The sequence below is a fragment of the Elaeis guineensis genome, chromosome 6 (genome assembly GCF_000442705.2).
Source record: "Elaeis guineensis isolate ETL-2024a chromosome 6, EG11, whole genome shotgun sequence".
Lineage (NCBI taxonomy): Eukaryota > Viridiplantae > Streptophyta > Magnoliopsida > Arecales > Arecaceae > Elaeis > Elaeis guineensis.
The window spans coordinates 10,722,432-10,748,000 of record NC_025998.2 but is presented as its reverse complement, the minus strand read 5'-3'; the positions used below and the strand labels follow the sequence as shown (position 1 = coordinate 10,748,000).

At 37.0% G+C, this 25,569-nt stretch overlaps 2 protein-coding genes and 1 non-coding gene across 4 annotated transcripts; all 3 read right to left on the bottom strand.

Moving 5' to 3' along the window:
- Positions 1–663: 663 nt before the first annotated feature.
- On the bottom strand, positions 664–10,432 carry LOC105047395 (ubiquitin-conjugating enzyme E2 36). Of its 2 annotated transcripts, XM_010926313.4 has the most exons (8): positions 10,273–10,432; positions 10,050–10,077; positions 9,739–9,825; positions 4,289–4,347; positions 1,820–1,861; positions 1,673–1,746; positions 1,187–1,284; positions 664–1,022 (listed from the first exon to the last, which is right to left on the bottom strand). In XM_010926313.4, the coding sequence occupies exons 1-8, from the start codon at positions 10,306–10,308 to the stop codon at positions 985–987; spliced, it is 462 nt and encodes a 153-aa protein (XP_010924615.1). In that variant the 5' UTR covers positions 10,309–10,432; the 3' UTR covers positions 664–984. The 2 variants fall into 2 exon arrangements, with proteins under 2 accessions (XP_010924615.1, XP_019706866.1); XM_019851307.3 differs by lacking the exon at positions 10,050–10,077 and having other exon boundaries at positions 10,273–10,428.
- A 2,859-nt stretch (positions 10,433–13,291) lies between these two features.
- TRNAE-CUC (transfer RNA glutamic acid (anticodon CUC)) lies at positions 13,292–13,364 on the bottom strand. The gene has a single exon. It is a non-coding gene; the product is annotated as a tRNA-Glu (tRNA).
- A 1,126-nt stretch (positions 13,365–14,490) lies between these two features.
- Positions 14,491–22,973, bottom strand: LOC105047394 (14-3-3-like protein D). Its single transcript, XM_010926312.4, has 7 exons — positions 22,741–22,973; positions 22,336–22,642; positions 22,157–22,244; positions 18,617–18,726; positions 18,385–18,533; positions 14,860–14,915; positions 14,491–14,730 (listed from the first exon to the last, which is right to left on the bottom strand). Exons 1-7 carry the CDS (start codon positions 22,811–22,813, stop codon positions 14,728–14,730), a joined length of 786 nt encoding a protein of 261 aa, XP_010924614.1. The 5' UTR covers positions 22,814–22,973; the 3' UTR covers positions 14,491–14,727.
- Positions 22,974–25,569: the final 2,596 nt, after the last annotated feature.

The window sequence follows — 25,569 nt, the reverse complement described above, 5'->3', positions numbered from 1 at the left end:
GCAGATTGCGAACAGAGCATTTGAGACCGTGGAAAGCTCCATGAAATACTGAGAAAACAGATTGCGGAGAGGATACATCCACAGGGTGACCAATCCCAACTTCCTTTGTGAAAAGGGAGGTAGAGATCTCGCGACGACCCTTGAGCTCCCCAAGTCTCCGGCAGATGGAGAGAGGGTTTAAAATTTAAGAAGTACGGCAATTTTTAGTCCAACATTTAGTCATCCATTTTGGAATTTATAAATTAGAGAAGATACAAACTATAGTTGCCGATCCAATTATTTCAAGCAATGTAATTGTAAGCTCTCACATTCTTGGAGCCTTCTGAAACTAGAAAATCCACTTACTAGTTCAACAATGTCAAAATGGATGGCTGAATTCCCTTTCATCCACCGACCATGCAATTGTAAAGAATGAATCACTTTCGTAGTTCTAAACAGAAAAGAGAACCGACAACAAACCCACTTCGTGAAACCCCACCCAGGCAGCACCAAGTGATTCATCACTCCTCCTATGTTTTTCCCCTATAGATTAGTTCAAAGCAATGTTACCTGTGATATGAACAAGATGAATTATCGGGAATGCAAAACATCACCCCTGCAAATCCCAGCAGAGAATTTTCATGCATGCGCCGCCAAAAGTGATTACTGCAACACGCACAAAGGCACAAGCAAACTGCCTTTTAAGTTCTAATATCTGCTGTTTTAAAACATCAAAAATGGTAAAATGCACCATGAAACTTAATCTTCTTTGCTCACACAAGAGAGTGAAAAACAACAAACTTAGACTAGTGATACAAATATATGAAAAGGTGGCTTCAGCCCAACGAAGTGATTTACATCATATAGTATAATAGGAGCTTGGAAGGATTAACATTTGAAAGTAGCATCATCCGACACTTCCATTTCATTGTTAAAAGCAAGCAATGGCTGAATCAACTTCCAAAGTGGACAAGTTATTACGAGCACACAACTGCTGCAATGTTGTCATGCCCCGCTGGCATAAAGACGGGTCCATTCCTTGGCTGCACAAATCCAAAGAAGTTCCATCGAGTAAAAATAGCGATATAAGCCAAAGTAATATCCAGATAGATGAATCATCAGCAAGTTAAATAGCTAATGTCTGACACAATAACCTCATGGCCAGGTTGTTTATCACGAGCTGGTACCCATAGGATTATAATCTAACCTGTTTCTACAGCTTCAACTTCATTGGTCTTCCAATGCTTGGCAATGTTGTCAGAAAGTGGGTCATCTGGGTTTGGAGCACTAAGAAGCGCTTGAATACTGATAACAAAAAGTATGCGACAATGAACAACATCCATTAATCAACAGAGGATTGATAAACCTCAATAAAATCAAGCCAACAGCTAACGAGAAACCAAAAGTTCCATAATTTGATTAGAATTATCCAATCAAGGGCTGCTATTATCATTTCTCTAAGACTAATTTCTTAATAATCATGAGTAACTTGCACATAACCCTTGAGTCTCAAGTGGAGAAAAACTCAGTAGTAACAGCTCTAATTAGTAGTTCAGAAAGAAAAAAAAAAAAAAAAAATGAAAACAGCAAAATAAGTTTCTCCTAGAGGAAACAAACTTCCTTCTAACCAGCAATAAGGAATCATCAAAAAACAGTACCAACGGTAATAGTGCAATGGAAATAATCACGTTACCTCAGCAGTACAGTTCGAATCTGAAGAGCTGGACTCCATTTGTCCTTAAGAATATCAAGGCATATTCTTCCAAGCTGCATGCATCAAAATATAAAATTAAAATACATTCCCTCCAGGAAGATTACAGATAAAAGGTGATCTGCTTGCCTTGTCAATATTGGGATGGTAAATCTTGGTGAGAAAGCGAACCTGTTTCATCAACAATTAAACCAAAAGTAGATAGATGGTTCAACATGTGCCATAAATGATCAAGATCAAAGTTGCCCAATGCTCAAAAGTGATCAAGATCAAGAGCCTCAACAGTCAGAAGTTAGCTAGTTCCATGGATCATAATGGCACGATAAAAATATTAAAATGCCAAGAGAATAGAATGAGCCGTCAAAATGAATTTAAATAAAGATGGCAAATAAAATGATTTGGTCATAAAAGAATAAGGCAATTGAACAGCACATATAACAAATCTCATTATGTTTAAAGTCATTAGACAAAATAAGACATCGACTGCATAGGGAAGATTGAGTAAGATTATTCCCTCATAACCTGTACTTCTCTTATATAAATATATATTTTAAAAACAAAAAAAAGCAAACCAAACGGAAAGGCAACATTGCTTAATTTTCACATCAATAAATACGAGTGGATGAACATTAACAGGTACATTAGATGCCCAATGTGACATAATCTATGCTTATTCCTAATGCACAGGTTCCTGTCATAAGCAATTAGAAGAATCATCAGCTATAGAAAGCCACATGAAGTACAGATAGAGATCCGATTAGCAAGACTTTAACCTGTGAACATCGCAAGCATGTCCTATAATTTAACATTGTAAGTACACCAAAAATATAAATTGGAATCAGATTTTAGTTGATATCCTGTTAATGTTGGAAGACCAAAAAATGGAGATAATAATGTCAATGACAAGAAGTGAACTTAGAGTAAATTTGTGAGAACAGTAGCAGAAGGAAAGGTCTATGAGGGAGAGGACACCCTTCTCGAGCCGTGCATCATGTTTGAATAATGGCCGTAATGATGATATTAACAATCATTCATCACAAAACAAACACAAAAGATGCTGTTATATAAGCATTCTGTATTCACTAAAATAACACCGGTATTTCGAGGGTTTTTTTTTTTCCTGGCACTGTCATATAGGCATCATATGATTTATCAGAATTAACAATGACCAATATAACTATCATTTTTTTTGTAAATTTACATTTTTAGGAAACAGTGCCTACAATTGATGATTAAAAACCACTAACCAGAAAAACATAAGTCAGAAACACGAAACATTAGAGATGAGAGGCAGCTATCATACTACCATCCACTATTTAGTTAGCTACGATAAATCTATAGTATGAAAGCAAACAAGCAAAAATATAAAGCTTACGTTTATGCCACAACTAAGAGGACATTTCTTAATCATACCTGCCCCCTTGCTGCACCTTTTTCTGGGTTGTGAACATTTTAAACTTAAAATCTTTTAACTATTGATATGTGACAGAAAGTTTCATGATCCCATCATTATTCAAGCCCAATTTTTTATATAACAAAAATTACAAAAAATGAGAGCAAACCTGCAATAATTATTTGCTATAACTAACCTCGGTTGCATTTTTGGGTATAATTTTATTTTTTTTTAATACAGGAAAAGCACATTAAAGCACCCCCCACAATTTATTCAAGGTGCTACAAGCAATTAGTAGACTCATAAGATAGCACGTGCTAGGCAGTATTACCAATAACCTTGATAAATGAACACTACAATTGAATGGCTTATTGGCTTAGATTGTTAAAGTTTTTACATGTCACAACCATCACTTGAATGATGAGTAAATAATACAACTAGATAATTCTACACAGATTTTCATGGCCATCATGCTCCTATGATCTGTCAGTTTTCATGAAATGAACACCATATGTTCATTGATGACTAAAGTTTAGTGCTTGAGGCCTGACAGATTTAAATGGGGAGTAAATACATGACATTTGCACAATTTCCATTCTTCCTTACAGGAAGAAATGCTACGTCTCTGTTTGCGGCCATCTGCAACAGTGATAGACAGGTCACTGTGCAAGATACCTATGGATACATGCAGGCTGCAGCCATTGCATCACTGAGGTTGTGACTGATCCAGTGATGATGCTCAGATTTTTCCACTATGTCCATCTGCTAAAATTGCTTAACAAAAAACTAAAAGTTGGAAATCTTCTTCAAAATTATACAAGCAATGATTGCAGTCAGCTTATAATACACACAACCATCGTGGTGCACAAATGCACAAAGAGAGCACCATAAAATTGGACTAAAATTACTCATTTCCACATGCATGGACCATCAAGATTTTTTTTCCCCTTTTTTCGAAAGGTTGAATCAGAAAGCGATATACATAAATTTTGTCAGTTCCACTCCAGACAAGAATAATATGTAAGGCTACCATTTTTTTTTAATATGTACCATGATGGTCAGGACACATCTTTGGATTAAGTGACAGTGAATTAGTTATTTAAATGCAAATTGGCCTTCAAAGACCTTTTAGAACCAACTACTGAACAGTCTATCATTAACAATATGCAAATGATACATGGGATCCCTATTGACAGCTGTTTTACCTTTGGGGCAGCCATAGGATACTCTTCAGGTAAGAACAATTCAAGCTTGAAAACCCCTCCTATTAAGGCAAAAAAATAAAGACAATATTTCATATTAATAAAAATCAAAAGACCAAATCGATTAAAAAATACAATTTAAATCATTTTTGCATATACTCATTCTCGGAAAATGCGCATCTTTAATTACAGATATTTGACGGCAGAAATCAATATGTTCATTCAATTTCAACACTGAGATCGGTACAAGTGTGGGAATGCATGAAGGAATCGGTGGAAGAACCCAGAATTAAGATGCAGGAACCCATAAAATATAGCTCATCCTTAATTAAATTGGAACAAAATAAATACATGGAATAACTCATAAATAATTAGAAAATGCATATGTAATATGCAGGGATAATCCAGTTTAAACCGGTGTCAAACAGTGTCCAAAATAATAACACAACTAGTAGCCATCATAGAAGAAATAACCAAAAATGATTAAGCTTCATGGGGAAAGAGAGGCACATTGAATTTTTTCTCCAGTAGGTTGGTTTCATCAACCCATTTAAGTGATCCAAATGCAGATAATATGTATAGGCTTAATTGGCCATTTAAGAGAGGCATGCATGCATACATTTAAGAGAGGCATGCATGCATATATATATATATATATATATCAAACACAAAATTTACATGGGAATTCTTTCAGGATATGGTAATTCTATAAGAATTTACCTGAGATTGATTAAGAGTCCTAGGTAGGTGAAAATCTATATCAAGGAAAAAATTCAACCATATAACTATGTCTATGCAAAAGAATCAGATATGGATAATTGGGTCTTCAGAAGTGCTGGTTCTAAGAGAAGCAATATCCAGACCAGCTCTCATAAACTAACAGTTTTTTAATACAGTTTGAATCCCACATCCCTCATCAGCTTCAGACTTAGATTGTGATTGTTTCCCAGTGGGATTTTACATTAGGAGATAGGAAATTCTACCTAAGGTGTTTCACCGACTTCAGAATCTTGATCTCACTCCTGCACCTTCCAACTCATTTTAGCCAAGTATGCTCTTCTTCTAACATTATTTAGTCAAATTTAATCATAGTTCAATAACATATGTAACATCGATAATTCAACTTTCTTTTTTCAATATCCATATTTTTATTTTCTTAAAAAGTATGAAGGGTTGTAGTTATGTCATTTTCTAACATGTAACAAGATCTAACATACTCTTCTTAGGCACACTTCCACTCCCCTTTTGAGCTCCACAACCATGCTGCTGAAGTACCTAACCAAGGTAGTTCAGGTTCAGATTTTTCGTTAGCTCTTCAATATATATGTTCATCTCAAGGTAGTCAAAGGCGTTTGGGAGGTCTAACGCCTTGAGGCGAGAGGTGCTAAAAAAGCACTCTTCTGAGTGAAGGTGCTAAAATTGGAGAAAAAAATAAAAAATATGATATATAAATAAATAACAACTAGAGATAATTATTGTAACATGAATTGCCGTATAATTAACAATTTAAGTATAAAACGTATATAAAACAGTAAAATGCTCAACTAGTTCAATATAAAGTATATGATAATAAAACATAGGTAGCTCTATTCATAAATGAAACAGAAAACATAATAAGCTCTAAAGTTCATCAATGGAGTCTCATAAATAAAACAGAAAACATAAACAGCCCTAAAGTAGAATCATATAAATGAAACAAAAAAGATAAACAGCCCTAAAGCCTAAAGTTCATTAATGAAATCATTAGATTTAGTTCCACTTCCATAGTTGTCATCATTTTTATCTTTTCCTCCTTCATTGGATTTATATCTTTCAACATCTTCTTCTGTCTCATCTGAATCAGCCTCTATCTCTTCAATATTAGGAGCTGAGAAGTTAAATGAGTGGCCTTTTAGATTTTTTATATTTTTCAGCCATTAAAAAAAAATAATCATAGAATTCACTAAGGCGCCAAAGGCAAATGCCTCGCCTCACTGAGAAAGGCCCTAAAACTTGCCAAAGGCATGTGCCTAAGTGAAGAGACATCGCCTGAAGAATTAAGGGGCGATGACCCCTTCTAGCGCCTTGCCTGAGTGCCTAAGGCGTGCCTTTTGGCGCCTTTGACATCACTGGTTCATCTTAAGTCGCTTAGCACATACTAGTTTCCACAATTAACAATCCAATGATACCAAAATAACCAATATCACACGGAGAGCTACTAATGGACTCGGCTTGGGCCACTCACCATAAGTTCAACCTCAGCCTGGATTAAATGAAGGCAGGGCCTACCTAGCTTGGGCCTAAAATAAATAAATAAATATATGGTTTTAGCCCTAGGCATGACTACGCCCGGGCCTCGTTCAGCCCAAGGTCTGATTACTATTTCCACATACAAAACCAGTTACTTTTCTGTTATGTTTATTTACTTCTCACTAGATTTTTTTTTTTTTTAATTTCCTTTACTAGACCACCATACCTCCAAGCTTCAAACCGTTATTCTATTGCTAATTTTAAGCTTGCCTCAAAGCAGTCCACAAAGAATATTGGTTTAAATCCTGTAGAACCCAGCCTAAACATCACAACTAATCCTCTCCTTTGCTGCCCATTATTGCTGCCCACATCCCGCTAGATGCTCTCCTTTGCTGCATGTTGCCCACCACAAACTCTCCGCTGTTGCTTTCCACTCACTGCATCACCTTTCATTTCTTTGAAGGTGGAGTAGAATAGATCTGACAACCCACAAATTTTCTTTGCTAGTGGCATAAAGCAGCAGCAGCACCAGCAGATATGTACAGCAGTTATGTGTGGTGGCATCAAGCATGAACACAGACAAGAGAGGGGAGAGGAAGGGAAGGGATTAGGAGTTAAAAAGTATCAGGTTCAAAAGTGTAAAATGTATCAGTTTATAGGGCCAACAAGCTGTCTTCCCAACCAAAGTTAAGCTTGAGCCTGCCCAGATCAAGCCCCAATTTTGAGGCTTGGGCTCAAGCCCATGGCCCACCTTGATAAGCCTGGCCGAGCTCCAAGCCAGCCAAGCCCAGTAAGTCCATGCCTAGCTCCAGCCATGAGCAACCTAAATCATGAACTGTTAATCCATGGTAAACTATATTTTCTATTTTCTTGACATTTTAAACAGGATAATACTGCAAATGCCAGATCTAAGCCTACAAGATGGAGGTATGATGTTATCTTGATAACCAATCATCAAAAGCATGCAAAATTATGAAATAAATGCTACAGCATTCCGGTTTTAATAACAGTAAAGAATGTGCTAAAAAGAAATGCTTGGCAAATAAGGATTCAAAAACCAACCACAGATGGTTAGGGCCAGGCTTAATGCTATGGTTAACTTCAACACTGGAACAAGGTAATTACAAAGCAAAGACCATACTTGTTTGTAGAAGAGTCGTGTTCCTGATTTGGTATCTGTTAAGCGAGTTGAGTGTACAGGTTAGCTAAACTCTCTACTACAGCCATTATTAATGTTTCGAGAAAACTTCATCTAAAGAAACATATTTGTGTAAATATTAGAAATATAATAATCAATTGCCTAACTACCTCTATGATACCTTTGATCAACTTTATTTCTTCCTAAATTTTAATAAACTGGAATCCATCAGATTATTGATAAATCTCAAACCTGTTTCTATTGTGCCATTGCATGTACCTGTGGATTCGTCTATTATTAGTTCATGACAACCAATTGTATACATGAAAAAACATTGATCAATATAACATACAATATAGGATTTGTCATATACGCCGCTAATAAAACATTACATTTATATGTAGTACTATGATGCTGTACATATGATACATATCCTAATCATTTCTAAGGCTGGTTACAAAGTCATTGAGCTTGAAACTGACCATATCCTAACCTAAGAGTCCTCAGCACACATGATACAAACTCGAATCAATTAATTATTTGATCCAATCCTGCACCAGACTCCTGTTTAAGAAAGAATTATTAATATTAAATCTACTCATGCTCGTAGATCACTTAGATAAAAGCGGGATCCTACAAATCTCAAACTCACATTGCCATTGCGACTCAAAAACATATTTCCTTGGAGCAATCTACTTAAGCAAAGTCAGGCACAACAATGCATCAAATCAAATCTAGATATCCAATCTCATGCATAACCTAATCAAGATTTGTTCTAGGCCCTTGGTTCAGAGAAACATGTTAAACCATGTCAACAACTTGGATAACTTAGCATATTTGGTAAATAAGTATGAACTAAGACATACACTACTTTTAAGTTGTTTGTCTTGTGATTGCCAAATGTCACAATAAACATTCTTGCATCTTGAATTGTTTGTATTCTAACATGCAAAATAATTCTAATTGATACTCTATAGACACATAGGGCACAAACAATGGATGATGATAGAATGAACAAATATACAAGCTACACCATACATAAATATAGAACTGCTGTAAGGTATACAGTCCCCACTTAACAACAAATATAAGGTCATTAGGATCCGCATCAAATTTCTAAACCATTACAATAAAGCTACAAGCATGTACAAAAAATATCAACATTACAAGGCAGATTTCTCACATACATGCCAAAAAACACCACTGACATTAAGTACAATCAATGTCCCTATAATTCTCAACTCTTAATAAAAACCAAGGAATCTGTGCATTCCATTCTTGGAACAAGCATCCAAAACTAAGACACATCAAAATCATGAGTCCAAACCAGATGACTGGATTTTAAAAAAAAAAAAGAAAAGAAAAAGAAAAACAAAAGAAATGGTAAGCATGATTGCAGCCATCTTTTATAAAGACATTTTCTTTTTAAAGAGAAGCTGGCTTTGGTCCCATGGCCTTAAAGTAGTGCTGTCCTACTTGACCAAGAAGCTTACATAGCTAAACCTATGCACAAAAAAACTAGAGAAGAAAGTAACCTAGTCAAACTATAACATATAGCATAGAGTAATACATGTCATGACATGAGAAATAAAAAACCCATATAAACTGTACGGTACAGATCAAATAAAACTTATAATTTTAAATATCACTGATATATGATGCATCCTGGTAAGCAAATTACATCACCTGATCTAAAATAAGGAAAAACACATGAATATAAGCATTTGCAAATTTAAGTATCTCATCAAATATAATAAGGAAAAATCTCGTCAGCATCAAGCTTGACTGGAAGAAAGACGTGGCAACACATTTCCGCTATGTTGTTACATGCCAAAGATAGAAGTACGAATCAATTATAGCAAGCAATGAGATAAACACAACCCTCAAATCAGGATTTGCACATCATAACACGCAACAGAAGAGGTAATTCACAGCAACTGTCACGTCATTAAGGCAGGTTATCCTACCAGATTGACGGACAAGAGATGCCGTCAATGGCATTCCAACCAAGACGTGAAAGATCATCAACTATCCAATTTGTGAAATTAATGGAAGTGCAATAACGAATTTTTAGCAAGCTAATCACCTTCATATGGAGACTGCGTCGGTCCAAGAATCATCACATTAAAATAGCGCATATTGTCCTCTGATGGAGAGGCACTTATGCCAGGAGCTGCAACAGATCACCGCAAGAATTAACCAAAACCTTAGCTAAATAAGCGATTCCCCAAGAAAAAAAAAACCCAAAAATCCAACGCCCTAAATTTAGCAAAACACCATTGAAAAGCTATTAACATCTCCAAGTAACCGCATGTCGAGTCGAAAACAGGTTTTCCAAAGCGATCAGCACGAAATCAAATCACAAATGGAACGATATCGAAAGAATTTTCAAGATACCTGGCTCGCTGAGGAGGCGCTGCGTTTCCTGCTCCATCACGGGACCCAAGAAACCAGAATCAGAAACAAGAGAAATCCAAAACAAGAACAAATGCGTGAAAACAACTGGAGATCAAAACCCTAGAAGCAGGCATCAAATCCATTCCTCCATCGAGATCGAAGGAGAAAAAAGGATGGACGGCGAAAAGAGAATCGGATCGGACGCAGACCAATGGGGATTTACCTTGATAATTCGGCGAGGTAGATTGCTGTTCGCCATCCGGGGCCGGAGCTAGGGTTTCGCTTCTCTCGTTTGGGGGGATCGAAGGACGAGACGAAAGTGAGGAGAAGCGAATGCCTTTAGAGAAAGAGAGAGTACGAAGGAAGCCGGTCCTGGGCAATTGGTTGGGGTTTATAAAGCTTTCCGAATTTATTAATCTCTTTTAATCTTTTTAATTTAAATATAATTGTAGTTATAATTACAATTATAATTCTTAATTTCGCTATTTCCCTCCGCCTTCACGCTGCTCTGCCTTTTTACTCCGGCGGAGTGGCTGCGACGCGCATAGATCTGCGGTGTAGGCACCAAAGGTGACCACAAGTGAACTTTGACCGCAGAAGCAGTTTTTCTCCTTCTTGGTGAATGAATTTTTTATTCGTTTTCTAATGTTTCTCCGTGTGAACATTTGGATACTTGCTGCTTCTAAACAGTTTTCTTATGACTTCTATTAGATGGTAGTTTTCATTCTGATTTTCTATAAATTTTATAAAAAATCTAGAATTTAACTTCTTTTATCCTATATTTTTTTGTCATGTTTTTTTTTGTGTTTTTTTTTTTTCTGTCGTGCAAGACAGCTTTATTTTAAGGCATGCTTAACTTACACTATATAGCTTAACATAGCTTTTGGGTTTTTTTCATGGTCTAGGACTGGTGAAAAGAATGATTTAGCCTACTCAAGTGGGAAACAAAATATATATAATGAAAAACTATAAGCAAATTATGTCGCACCAAATTTCTAATTGACAATTTTCATGCTTGTATACAACACTAATGTTGTACAAGACTCGTATTTAATGATGCCCATGATATACGAAATATGTATAAGAAGGTCCGTCAGAATATAATCATCATCATCTATGCACTCATATGTAATGTAAGCCCCATCTAATTTTAAGAAAATAATCCACATGAGCTTTGTTATGCTTATATGGCTCTTAATGCATGTGATCGTTTTGTGGGCCAACTTCATGTGGAACAAGATCCTACTTATGATAGATGATAGATAGTGGTGCTAATGATAAATAAAACTCACCCCATCTATACCTATAACATATGTATACTATGTAATTAATAGTTATATATAATTTGGACAGTAAACTTGCATGTCATGAGTCATCTTAATTAGAAAAAAAAAGTAATAAAATTTTGAGTCTTATATAAATATCTAAAATTTTTCTAATAGGATTAAATGTACGTCTATATAAATCCTCGTACTAGCAACAATGAAAATATATGGACATACAAAATCAAAATCTACAAATTCTTAGGCAAATCATGATATCCCAAAAGATTCATGAATTAGTGGTGGACGTTGTAATTGTTGTTTGATTGTTCGAAAGCATTTAGATAATTCAAATAATGGTTGTCCAATCAATCAGATTCTTGAATTATTGTAGTATTGTATCCAAGTTCTTGTTTGGGACAACCATGCCAAGAAAGCACTCTATATATTGAGCCTCGCTCGGAATCTCCTTCAACAAAGATAATATATCAAGGTTGATTGGTGCTTCATGTACTCTATACCACGAATAGGATAGCACTGTTGTTTGGCATAATAAGAATAAAGAAAAAGGGAGCTTAAAGGAGGGCTAGCGTTAGCCCTACGCTATCTGAAGCTCAACTGTAGAACAAGTTCTCTGTTCCCTTTTTGCAAGAAGTGAAAAGTAATGGAATAACCAGTTCAAGTTGCCATGTGCTTATGCTCATGATTTCAGACACAAAAAAGAAGTCAAAAAAGACTCCATTGTGGCCCCTGAAATCAGAAGCCAAGCCTACATCTACTCCTATATATACCCACCTGTTAAATAAGCAAAACAAGAAGGTTTCTATTTGAGAACTAATGTGGGAAAGAAGCAATCATAACATTCGGCATTGATGGGGATTTCAAAATTTATTCATGCCTATAATTGACAGAGGTTGCATTCCTTGAATTATGACAATGTGTGAAATGTTTAATGTTGAAATTTAAACACCAATTTCTATGCCTCATATGCAATACATCTTACTATTATTACGGGACAACTTGTTACTAGACTGAACAAGTGTATTTTTTTTTTTCTTTTTATATTTCGTTTTTATACATGGTGTCCACAAGGTCTAAATGACATGGGTAAATAAAATATTAAAATAATACCAATATATGATCCCACTGCTTGGACCCATTATTTCATTGCCATCGGAAACACCGTCAAGGCCATGGAGCAGTGGGGAATTAGGTTCTACAGCGAGCAACCATCGGCCTTGTCACGTTAGAATCAATTTCATTCTTTTTCTTGTGGAGTTTTTGTGATCCATGTCAACAACCAAAGAGCAATGCTGTCCCAGAATCTTTATTTCACATAGTTGGCAGAAATAAAGGCAGCAGTTCTCTATGGATAGTGTCATGTAGACCATCATTGGCCTCCTCCTGTAGCAAGGTTTTAATATCAGTTGGCATTGTACAATCACTCAATATCTTGAGCACAACCCACTTCCGACTCTTATTATCTTACAATGTAATCATAAGATACTTAGTGAGGAAGAAGCCGACTCTTATTATCTTACAATGTAATCAAAAGATACCTAGTGAGAAAGAAGCCGACTCTTATTATCTTACAATGTAATCATAAGATACCTTTGAGGGAGAAGCATAAATTCAGCATCACTCAATATCTTGAGCACAACCCACTTCCGATTTTTATTATCTTACAATGTAATCATAAGATACCTAGTGAGGAAGAAGCCAACTCTTATTATCTTACAATATAATCATAAGATACCTAGTGAGGAAAAAGAATAAATTCAGCAACAAAAGCAAATTTATTCTAGATGGCTTCATGGAATAAATGATGCTTGCTTTTTAGGACAACGAAGATGACAGCAGAAGTTTATTGGACTCAACTAACCAAACTTTCTTAGTGAGGGAGAGAGAGAGAGAGAGATCAACTAACGGAACTTTCTTCTTAGTGAGGGGGAGAGAGAGAGAGGGAGGAAGAAAAAAAAATTCTATTGCCGGGACTCGAACCCGGGTCTCTCGGGTGAGAGCCGAGTATCCTAACCAACTAGACTACAACGGAGTCAGCAGGGGTAGGCTGTTTTCATACATAATTATTTCTATGAAATGATTGAACTTTTATTTCGTCCATGTACCAACACGCCTCCATGCAAAAAGAGCGTTCCCTCGAAAGCCTCGGGTGCCAAAGAAAAGAGGACCAAAACGAAAGCAGTTTCCTCCGCCACCTAAAAGGCCAGTAAGCTGACCTGAAGTTGGCCCGGCCCAGGCCTATTTCCACCCCTAGTCGTAATTTAATCCTGCATGCATCCCAGAGTTGGTCCACAAATTCTGTCATACATGCGGGGAAACCTACGATCTTATAATCTTGGCATGAAAAATTTCAATGCTGCATACCATGGTTTAACTAACCAAGGAGTCTAGACTTCACTTTCATCTACTGCTTATCACGAGCATTCAAAACAAATACAAATCGCATCACCAGACGGCTGACAATAGGGATCTTCCAAACGGATGCCCAGCAACAATAAAGTGATCTACCTTAAAGAACCTTCTTCGGTCAACAAATCCATCATTCCCACAGCCACCGTAACAAGAAATATAGTATACAACAGCTCCATAACGAGTCACAAGCTATTGTTTCAAAGAATCATCATACCATCATTATTGTTTCAGAGAATCATTATACCATAATTATCCAGTACAACACCACCTATCAGACTTTAAACTTTAGAGTCACAATCCTCATGCACAAAGACTCCCATCACTGCAAGATCCAGGAAGGATCAAATGTACGCAACCGTACCTGAATGCGTGAAGAGATATTTTCGTGTTTCAGAAGGGACTCGAACCCATGACATCTAACAACAATGCTACCGTTGCACCAAGATCCACCCTTTTTAAATCATTAAGAAAATCTAGAGATATTTTGAATCACTGAGCAGCTATATCAATGATTACCAAGATCATCACATCCATCACATTTTCTGAAGCCCATTCATCACTATGTCAAATCCTGGTGTGCTCTTTCATAGAGTCAATCCACTTCTTTCACTAACCAGAATAAGGCCAGCAGTTTCAGTTCGAAGGGGAAAAAACATGACAACGCACATCCTGAAAAAAAATGGGCTAAACGGTGTCCCTACAGTCAACACCAATTAACGTAACAACTCTTGAAAGCAGTCACACCATATCAACAATACTTTAAATTATGAAGCATGAGAATGATGGCATGACACGTAGAAGGAACATGATCTTCAGATGCCAACTTACATATATGTCCGACTAGCAACTGAAGCCCATTAAAACAAGCACAAGAACAAAGCGTAGATGCTTGAAAACTCAACTAACAGAACAAAATCACCAAGGATGTCTTCAGATCCTCATCCTTCCTGTCCTACTTCACCATCACTTGCAATTGGCCTGCTTCACTGCAAAAAATTTTATATAATAATTTAGTTCAACTTATGGAACAATCTCTGGTTCAACAAAAGAGTAAGCTAATCATCTAATCTATATAACTCAAAAGAATTCTTTTTCTATCAATTACAGAAACCAACCTCAGCATCTTCAGTTGCATTAGCCTTTCCAGCACCATCCTTGGTAGCATCTTCCGCTGCAGCCAAATTTTATGAATATCGTTATGAAAGCATCTTTAAATAGTACAAAACATTAAAACTTGAAGTAGTTTCCTTAAATATCATCTCAAAAGGTTGAGCCAGAAAGTAGTGAGAGAAAGACACACAAGGTTAAAGGAGGAAGCCGCAAATTTTCTAGTCATATTCTTTATCTAACATGAATAAAGAAAATACTGGACAAGAATATAGAAGATACCAAGGAACATACACCTAACATCATGTCTAGGTTACAGAAATAACATGCAAGAAACTTCGGAAGTGAAATGAGGTAAAATAGCAGCACAATAGAGTACAAAGGGTCATCAGTAGAAAGGGAGGTTTGTGCCCATTCTATCTACCAGGGATGAAAATGATTATACATCTTTATATATGGTGAGGCTGGTCCAACTTTCTCACCGTGACTGGCACACCATCAAACAAAATAGGACATTGTAAGTTAACCTCAGGGTCCTATACTTGCCCATCATCTTTAGTTTTTCTTAAATCTCTCAAGTCTACCAAAATCAGGCTCAATCAGATAAAGCAGATAGACTAGACCCATGGCATAAGGATTAGATCATCAGGACCAGCAAGAACCAATCAGATAGGTCTTGTGAACCAAGACACCCTAATTAGGGTTTCTTGTGTAGCACACACCTAGGGTAACCCTAGGTGACCATACACATGGAATCCATAGACTACAACCCATACTCGATAGTTTAATATCAACATCATGAACTCTAAAATCAACCATTCATCATTAAAGGCTAGCATTCATAATAATAGAAAGAAAAAACACTCTTATTCATTCTTGGACTTATGCTAGAAGTATGTTCAGTGTATCCAGAAGTATCCATGGCACTTTTTTATGTGGAAAAAAAATGATACTCAATATAAGTATCAAGCACGTATCCTACAGGTATCTAATGCGCATAGGATATCCAATCCACATCTAGGACCACCTAGGCAATTTGACAACATTGTTAAGAGGTTCAAGTAAAACTTGACATCATGATAGAATTTTGCAAGGAAACAATCCTTAATAGTGGATTGCTTTCATCATGTTATCTCTCACTATGCCTTTAAACAATTTAAGGGCATGTTTGGCAAAATCCCACCAAATCCAATGGGATCATAGGAGAGAGAGTACATGGGGGGAGGGGGGGTGGCGGCTGAGAAGAGGAAGCAGAAGGAAGAGGAAGATTGTAGAGAATCATGGGCCCAACCATGTTAGGATTAAAAAGAGATTTTGAGGCCTTGTTTTTATCCCACAAATCAAGCCCGTGACACCCCCCCTCTCCTGCTCTGGTTCCCTTTCTCCCCCTCCCTCACCCTCCTCATCGGTCCCACTAGCTACAGCAAGAGCTTCCCAAACAAGCCCTGGGTGTGTAACCAACAAAGCATATTTGAGTCAAGAGGTTTTAGGCTAATATGAGTTCAAATAGAAGCATAACAGTGCTAAATTTTCAATAATAAATTTCAACTTTGGACTAGAATTTTAGCCGACTCATCGAATATCTGACCCGACCTGATTGGGACAGATTTTATCTGATCTGATTGGAATGTCGGGCGGGTATGGGTTCTAAAAAAAATATCCGAGCGGATTCAGTCACATACGAGTAATGATATATCCCGATCCGAATCTAGCCCAATATAACTTTAATATATATCCTTCTTTCAAAATTATAATGATTTTATATTGCTTACATGTACCCGACCCGCATTTTTTCTTGACCCGACCCGACCCGACCCGACATGGGTACGGGACAGGTATGAATATGGAGTTTTTACTTACGGGTTGGGTATAACTATAGGCCGACCCAACCCGTTGCCAAGTGGGCACCCTCAACTTGACTTTGGGATGCTTGGTTATCCAAAATGACTACCAAAGTCCAGTTCAGCCAGTTCAGGATATCTCTCTAGTTAAACAAATTACAACTATAAACCCTCTTAGATGACTTGAGTGTGATGACTTAGATGACTTGAGTGGGGCAAGTACACATCGATGACAGCACACGACCATGAAAGGTAATCACAAAAAGTTTGATTCATTCTCCTTTGTAGATTTGAACATAGTCCCTTATACCATTAAGTGCGTTAAATAAAAAAGGGGCAATTCTCGGGATGGGCAATTCTAGGCATCTTCCTTATCTTGTGTTCTGGAAAGAAGAGTGTTTCTGAAAATATTTATTCAGAATTCTTCCACAAAAAAAATAAACCTCAAAAAAACAGTGTTAAAAAAATAATAAAAAAAATAGCACAACTTTCAGATGCATTGCACTATATAGAGAAAGATCTTCTCCAATTTGTTTGTCAAATCCTACCTGTGTTGAATAAGATAGAACTATGGCATGGTCAACCTTTTGAAACCATAGCAAACAATATTTTTCAAAGTGTCAATATCTATGAAACAAAGATGAAATTTAGTAAAGCACTACTATTCAATCTTTCATGATATTGCATCAATATATGAAAGTAAATATTAGAAAACACCACCATTAGTATTATCAAAAATTTGAGTACAATAAATTGGTAGATGTTGATTATTTGTACAATTTAAAATAACGGCATCTCTTTTAATGACAATTTCTATATTTCAAAAAAAAAAAATCAATTTTAACAATTCAAATTCCATTAGTCCTTATAAAGAATTAGGAAAAGTTTTTTAGAAAGAAGGCAATGGATATTTTTTCAACTGTTCTAGTCACAACACAATTACCTGTTTCAGCACCCAAACTTGCACAAATTAACTAAAAGGAATATTGAGATCCAGGATGGTTCTCGTGATTATTACATTATATAATTTGGGAAGGAGCCCCGGGTAAGTTCTCCTTTTTTTGTCTGTGTCAAAGAGGTCTTGCCAATTACTAAGCCCACATGCAGCCAATTAGGTCTCCCGTGTCATGGGATTGACACTTTTGCTTGCTGCAGTTAAGTCACTTTCAAGGGCCTCAAATATGGAGGGGGAAGGAGGGTGGAGTTTTGGAAAGTAACATACACATCACATTTCAAGTAAACAGGGTTGCTTTCCAGGATGGGCCAAGCCTAGCAGGCCTACAAACTTGGCTCAAGCCTACCCAAAAAGCTTTGGGCTTGAGCGGACCAGGAAGGCTGACTGGCCCATGAACATGCCTAATCTCAAATAATCAAATTTCTGTTTCTGAAATCAATATCAAAACAAGTAATGCATAATCCAAGAACTGAAAATTGCAAATTGAGTGGGCATCATCGTCAAGTATCCAACAGACACAACAAAGGCTGTAGCTGTGAATGCATAAAGAGAAGTTAATATAAAGTACATTGTAGAAAAAATGAGCATTGTGCTAGAAGTGCACAGTTAGCTTCGCATGTCGTGTGATAGCATTACACCTAAATTAAAATGAGATTACAGAGGGTACTCCTAAAGAATTCACAGAGTAATAGAAACTGTGCTTGAATGGAATGTCCTCAGAGTGGGTCATCTATTACCTCCATCCTCAGGTATGTCAGAGGTCCATAAGGTCAGGTTATCCCTCAAAAGTTGCATGATCAGGGTGCTATCCTTGTAAGATTCTTCACTCAGTGTATCAAGCTCAGATATTGCTTCATCAAAAGCTTGTTTAGCAAGGTGGCAAGCCCTAAAACCAATTTTTATGCAACATTATATCCACAATAAGATGGCATATAAGAATGCACCAGAACACTTAACGTAAATGCACACCTCTCAGGCGAGTTCATGATCTCATAATAGAAAACTGAGAAGTTCAATGCCAAACCCAATCGTATAGGGTGTGTAGGAGACAGGTCTGCCTCAGCTGTAGTTGTAGCCATCTGCAAAGAGGTTGAGCATATACTTAGAAATATCATTGTAACAGATAACATACCAGCACAATAGCAAGATTCTCTATACATATTAGACAAGACAAACAACAATTTAAGAAGCACAAATGATAGAGAGAGAAAAAAAGAGAGGAAGAGGAGAATGAGCAGAAGAAGTTACACTAAATGTTGTCACAGAGGCAATCTAGTTTTTATTAAAATTGCACAAACTACAATCCTGCCAGCTTCAGACAAGACCCATGGAACTAATCTCAGATCATTTCAAAGTGAAAGAACCTTATAGAATATGGCCTGGTTAGGCAGAATCTTAAGCGTCCCTAAGATATTATTTCAGCAGACCAAGCTTAGCACCAGTTGGGCAATATCAAGCTTGCCCAAAGCCATAAAGAAGTATTTGTTAGCTGGTAGACTGCAAATTTGCAGAAAAAAGCTCCTATATGCAGAACATGTGTACCCCACTGAATCCAACTTTGTCATAGCCTTTAGAGCTAACATATTCCAGCTGGCATTTTCAGGATGCTTGATTAGAAACCAAAAAACACATTTTATTTCCTAGCAATTGAATTCAAATGATAAGAATCCTAAGTGCTAAAACTGGAGTTGATCCTAAGAAACACCAAGCTACAAGAAAGTCCAAAGACTCCAAACAATGTGATCATCAAGTATTAGACATCTTTATCTAACTCGAAAATTTTGATATAAAAGGTCCACAATTTCCACTAGGTATCTTAATGATGTTGAACCATAACTAGGATAAGGAAAGCACCATCAGAATAAATATTATGAAGTAGCAAAAAGTATATGATTGGTTATACCATCAGTAAGAAACCAAATGCATGCTGCAGCATTCTCGTTAGCAATTTAACTTAACTACTATAAGTTTCACCACATGTAAACTAGACCCTTTTTTTACTTATTTAAACAATATTTCTCATTTATATTGTCATCAAGAACTATCTTTTGGATCAAGAAGGAGAAGAAGAAGAAAATGACCTAGTAAGACACAGACAAAAATAACCAAGAAGGATTTGAAATGGCTCCATGCCTAGTGAAAAGGTAGCAATTGATGAGATTGAGCGATGAAAAAGCTCCCATGACATCGACCAGGAAAATAATAAAAAGAAAAAGGAAAAGAAAAAACATAGAGTTAACTTCTGTAAACCAGATCAAATATATAGATTTGCACAACATCTATAAAAAAATGGATCTTAGGTTGGTTATATTACAACATATAAAGGCTTTAGCTCCTTGATTCCATGGAGTGTTTTAAAATGCGGTGTACACAACTGCACATATGGATGTTGTCCCCTATTGCCAATATGCAGTTACTATAATAGATATATAGTAGAAACTGCATGTGCGGTACATGGACTGCATATGTGCTATGCAGCATGCCCACATACTACAATCACCTTTTAATCATTGATTCCATGATAAAAAATTATTTATTGAAACAAAAAATAAAATAAAAAAAATAGTACTTAATAGGCTGCACCTCCCTTCTCCTGCTCCAATACCAATGCATACTAGTTAACAGAACCGCATTTAATTTCTTTAAGCAATATAGTAAAAATAACAAACTTGAAAACAAAAAAAACTCGGAAGTACTTACAAGCAAGGAATGTTCTACTGCTGCAAACTACCTAGTTCAGGGCATACCATGGGCAGACTAGCATTGTTCCGCTCCTTGATTCGAGAAATCGGTGAGCAAGGGAGAGATGGAGAAGGAAAGAGAGGAAGAGAGAGAGAGAGAGAGAGAGGGAGGGAGGGTGGGAGAGGCCAATAGAAGGAGAGAAAGAGGGGGTTTTTGAGGCCCCATCTCCTCCGAGGGAGGGAGAGATGGAGAAGGAAAGAGAGGAAGAGAGAAAGGGAGGGATGGCAGGAGAGAAAGAGAAAGAAAGGGAGGGAGAGAGCAGAAAAGGAGAAAAGATAGAGAGGAAGAGGCCAATCTAAGGAGAGAGAGAGAGTGTGAGGGGGGTGGCTTTCAAACCCCCATCTCCTCCAATGCATTAGAACAGGAGATGGGGACTCGAAAGCCCCCTCTCTCCCTATCTTGGCCTCTCTCTCCCCCCTCGCCCCTCCCTTTCTCACCCTCCCTTCTTCCCTCTCCCTCCTTCCCCCTCTCTCTTTTCCTCTCTTTTCTTCTCTTTCCTCCTCCGTCTCCCCCTCTCTCTGCCTCTCTCTTCCCCTCCCTCTCTGTCCTATCCTTTCTCCCTCTCTCTCTTTTCCTCCCTTTTCTTCTCCCTCTCTCCCTCCCTCGCTGGCTCTATTGTGTTAGTATGGACCCAGAACGGAATCGCACAATTGCATACCGTACCATACCGTCAGGCAGCCGATATAGGTTCTACTATCGGCAGAACAAACCTTTCTTACAAAATTCTAAATGGAGGGAGAAGGTCTAGACAAAAGACATGGGTCAAAAGGAAAGCTAAGGATTAACTATGAATTGATGTACAACCACAAAAGGACATTAAAATAACAAAAGTGCTTGATTCATTGATATCAAGGGCAACTGAAAGCGTATGAGGTTATTTCTCAACTTGAGTCTTTTGTTGAAAATTCCTAATGATCAATCCTAATTTTCCATGGACTATGATATTTCTTTTTTATGTGAAGTGAGGCACATAAATATTACCTCACATAAATATTTATATAGGGATAAACCCTATATCAAATAATCAAACCTCAAAATGTGAAAGGCATCAAATTTACATATTTTGCATCTAAAGGAAGCCTTCTATGATAGGAAAATCGATGATTTAGTTCTTGTATCATAGTGTGTAACACTTGTCTGCCACTCATAACCATGTTGACCATGATTCTATCATGTTCAAAATAGCCTAATCGAGGCGCTGTGACACTTAAAAAGGCAGCCATAAAGCTGTTAGATGTGGTGACTGAAGATGCAATTACTCAAAACTTTTGATTCTTCGAGCAGCTCACACAATAAAAATCAATAATATCCACTATAGAGATACTTTTGGGCATTAAGATGAATTAAGGGTTAGTGCATGTAATCAACTTGGATTATTTTCTAAAAAATTTAACCAATGTATGGTTTAATCATTGAATTAAAGACATTCATCACTCAATTAGGCGATACTGCTGCAATAAACAAAAGAAAACCTAAAGAGATCCACATGCACATGACATAGTTTTATGATGCATGTAAAAGGCAAATTACCCCGCATAAACTTTAAATAAATCATAAAAATACTTGTTCATGGATCACGGGATAAAAAAAGAGGAAACCAAAATGCAAATTTTGGTATAATGCTTGTTAAGACTAAAGGTAAAGTTATTCAACAAAGATGCAAGCAAAGAGAAAAGTAAACAATTAATACTATAAAAAATTGGATAAGTTCTAACTGTGAGAAAAGGGGAAACGGGACATCTAATACACCACACACACCACACATACCTGATATGCCTTATGGGACTGCTCCGCCGCCTCTTTCCTCTCATCGCCGGACTTGAACTCCGCCAGGTACCGATAATAGTCACCCTTCCTGCAATCAAACGATAAATTTCTTAAGAACCCCCCAAAAAAATCCCAATAACACACCAAATCTTGGCCCCAAAATCTCGGATTTGGCTCACATCTTGTAGTAGAACACAGAGGACTCCCCGGCGGAGGACGAAGGAATGAGATGCTCATCGATCACGGCCATGATATCATTGCAAATGTTCGAGAGCTCCAACTCCACCTTCTGCCGGTACTCCTTGATCTTCTTCACATGGTTCTCGTTCCCCTTCGCCTCCTCCTTCTGCTCGATCGAGGAGAGGATCCTCCACGACGCCCTCCTCGCCCCGATCACGTTCTTGTAGCCCACAGAAAGCAGGTTCCGCTCCTCCACCGTCAGCTCCACGTCGAGCTTCGCGACCTTCTTCATCGATTCCACCATCTCTGAGAAAAAAAAAAACACGGATCGGATCAAAACTCTAACCCTAAAACCGATCGAAGAGGGAAATCCTAGGCATCGAGATTGGGTGAAGAAACCCTACCGTCATAGCGCTCGGCTTGCTCGGCCAGCTTGGCGATGTAGACGAAGTTCTCGCGCTCTCTCTGAGACGCCATTGCCGATCGGATCCGAGCTCTACCTTGATCTCGGTCTCTTCCTCTCGCTCTCTTCTCGATTCCTCGTCTCTGAGCTCCGGTCTCGCGACGCCGATGGAAATGGGGACGGCGGAAAGGGGAGCGGAAATGAGCAGCGGACGCAGATTGAGAGCCGCCCCTGGCTCTTCCTGAATTTACGGATTTGCCGCGCTTTCATTCTCAAAATTCTCCGTTCGATGAAGATCTGACGGGTATTGGTGCATCAATTATCGCCTAAGGGGATGGGATGAGCGTGAAAAGAACGCGTTTCTCCGACGCATTGCAGTTTAAGCTCGCTGTTGCTGCGGGTGCCTTTATAGCTGGATGCGGCGCGAAACCAAGCTTGGTAGGCCACTTCGCAATTAGATTCTCAAATGATAACACTAATATTTTTTATAGATTTATTTTTTTTTAAAAAAAGATTGGGAGGGGCTAATTCATATTTTTCTCTCACGTATCTTTTCTATACCTTGAAAGATAACTTCCAGCAAAATCAAACTCATGGTTGCGACATTCAAGTGGCAAGGGATGATATCAACTGTGCAAATATTCGGCAGTGGTAAAAAGAATCCATATTTCATTAGTGGTGGTTAGGATGCCAGTAAAAATTAATAACTTGCTAACTCGATTAGAAAACGATCCAAACAAAAAATTCAGATACAAAAGCTAAATCTAATAAAGGATTCAGTTGGATTTGAGCTCCAAAATTAGACTCGAGTTCTTATTAAATTTGAGTTTGGATCTGAATAATCCATACTTAAAATCTTATTTATATATATATATATATATATTTTTTAAATATAATATATATATATATATATATATATATGTATTGTGTGTATCCATCAATTTGTCCTTGGAAAAAGGTGAAATCATAACCCATATATTTTTATCTACATCGTTTGTAGTCTTTTGCTTTATTATATATTTGTTGTAAATTAAATTTATATAGAGCTTGATTATTTCAGGTATCTTTCGTTCTTTATAACTTCAGATTATATAGATCCTTTAAGTAATAAAAGTAATAGTTGAATAGGTGCTCTTCTTTAGATAAAACTTTATATTTTTTTATTTTTTTTTATGGTTCATTTATATAGTATTTTGAGCACATTAAAAAAATTAAAAAATACAAGCGAGTGGGAAAATAATTTTTTTTAAGTAAAAAAAATAACTTGTTGAATATCCAATTTCTACTAAGGATGGCAATGGATAGGATTTAGATCGGATATTATACTATCCATCTCCAAATCCAAACTTAATATCCTATACTTAAATCCTATCCGATATCCGATCGGATAAGAAAAGAGATATCCATCCCCAGATCCAACGGGTTCGAAGATATCCACGGATAACCCATTTTTTCATATCCAATTCATACATGTCTCATGCCTATCCCATACCTAAAAAAAATAAACAACTAAAATAATTTTATATATTATCAATCAAAATAAAATTATCAATTCAACATATAACATAATTTATAAGTACAGATTTATAGAAATCAAACGTAGAAACAGAATTACAATTTAACATAAAATATAAATAATCAAAATAATTTTATGCATATTATCAACCAAAACAGAATTATAAATATATATATTCGGATATAGATTCGGGTATTATCCATATCCGTAGGTTTGGTTTGGGTTCGGATTCGAATTTAGGTAAAAAACAGTACTATTCATATTCTATCCATATCCGTGCTATAGTTTTTGGGTTTTATTAAATCCGAATCCAAACCTGGTCAAATCTTATTTTTCGGATTTGATCGGATTTAGATAGGATGCATATCCATCGGGTCGGATCGATTTTGTCATTCCTAATTTTTATTCAAAATTTGGCATGATACCTCACATTTTTTTGCATCCAATATTGATATAGATATAAAATTTAAATCGGGTTTGATTTTGGACCTGAATCTAATAAATGTTTTGAGTGGCGAGGATATGATCAAACCCGACCCGAACCTGCTGACACACTAACTGAAGTTACGTTGTCTTTTTGTTTTTTGAAAGACTAGCTGGAGTAATGGTATCAAGCGGTCTTCCATATATCTACTTTTCAAGCTCTATATACTGCACATTATCTTTAAGACTTCGTATCGTGCATTCGTCTTTTAGGAGCGCTAATCATGCACGCACGTGTATGACAAAAGCACCTACATGCGTCATAGAACAGCCACGTCAAGTGACCAAGTCAACCACATTATTCCATGAAATGATGCCCGGCTAAAGTGTGATGTTCTACGCCCCTTATTTTTCGGTCTCTCATGTTTTCTCTGGCTAGAATATGCTATTGTCTATTGGAGCCGGATCGTATCGTTTGGATGAAGGAATGATTGATCCCTTTGACAACATCAACCGTTTGATTATATTTTGCATAGACCTCAAAGTGCTTCAAATTTCTTCATTCATTTATCTGTGTTAATCTCAAAACGGCCATTGCTTGATGCAATTGCAATGGTGCATTCATATGAAGGAAGGTAAATTGCATATGTAACGGTGCATTCATACGAAGGAAGATGCAACCGTGGCCCATCCTTTATTGGAGATGGTGATGCCATTGAATAAGAACATCAAATGAGTACATGAGGCTGCAAAGTGGCATAGAGGGGATAAGGAGGGGCCAGAGGAATGGTTTATAGAGAAGAAAAAGTAATAATCAAATGACAAAACCAATAGCAACGACAGCACCAAGCCTCATCATTCAAGATCTTTGCATATGAGATCAAAAGGAAG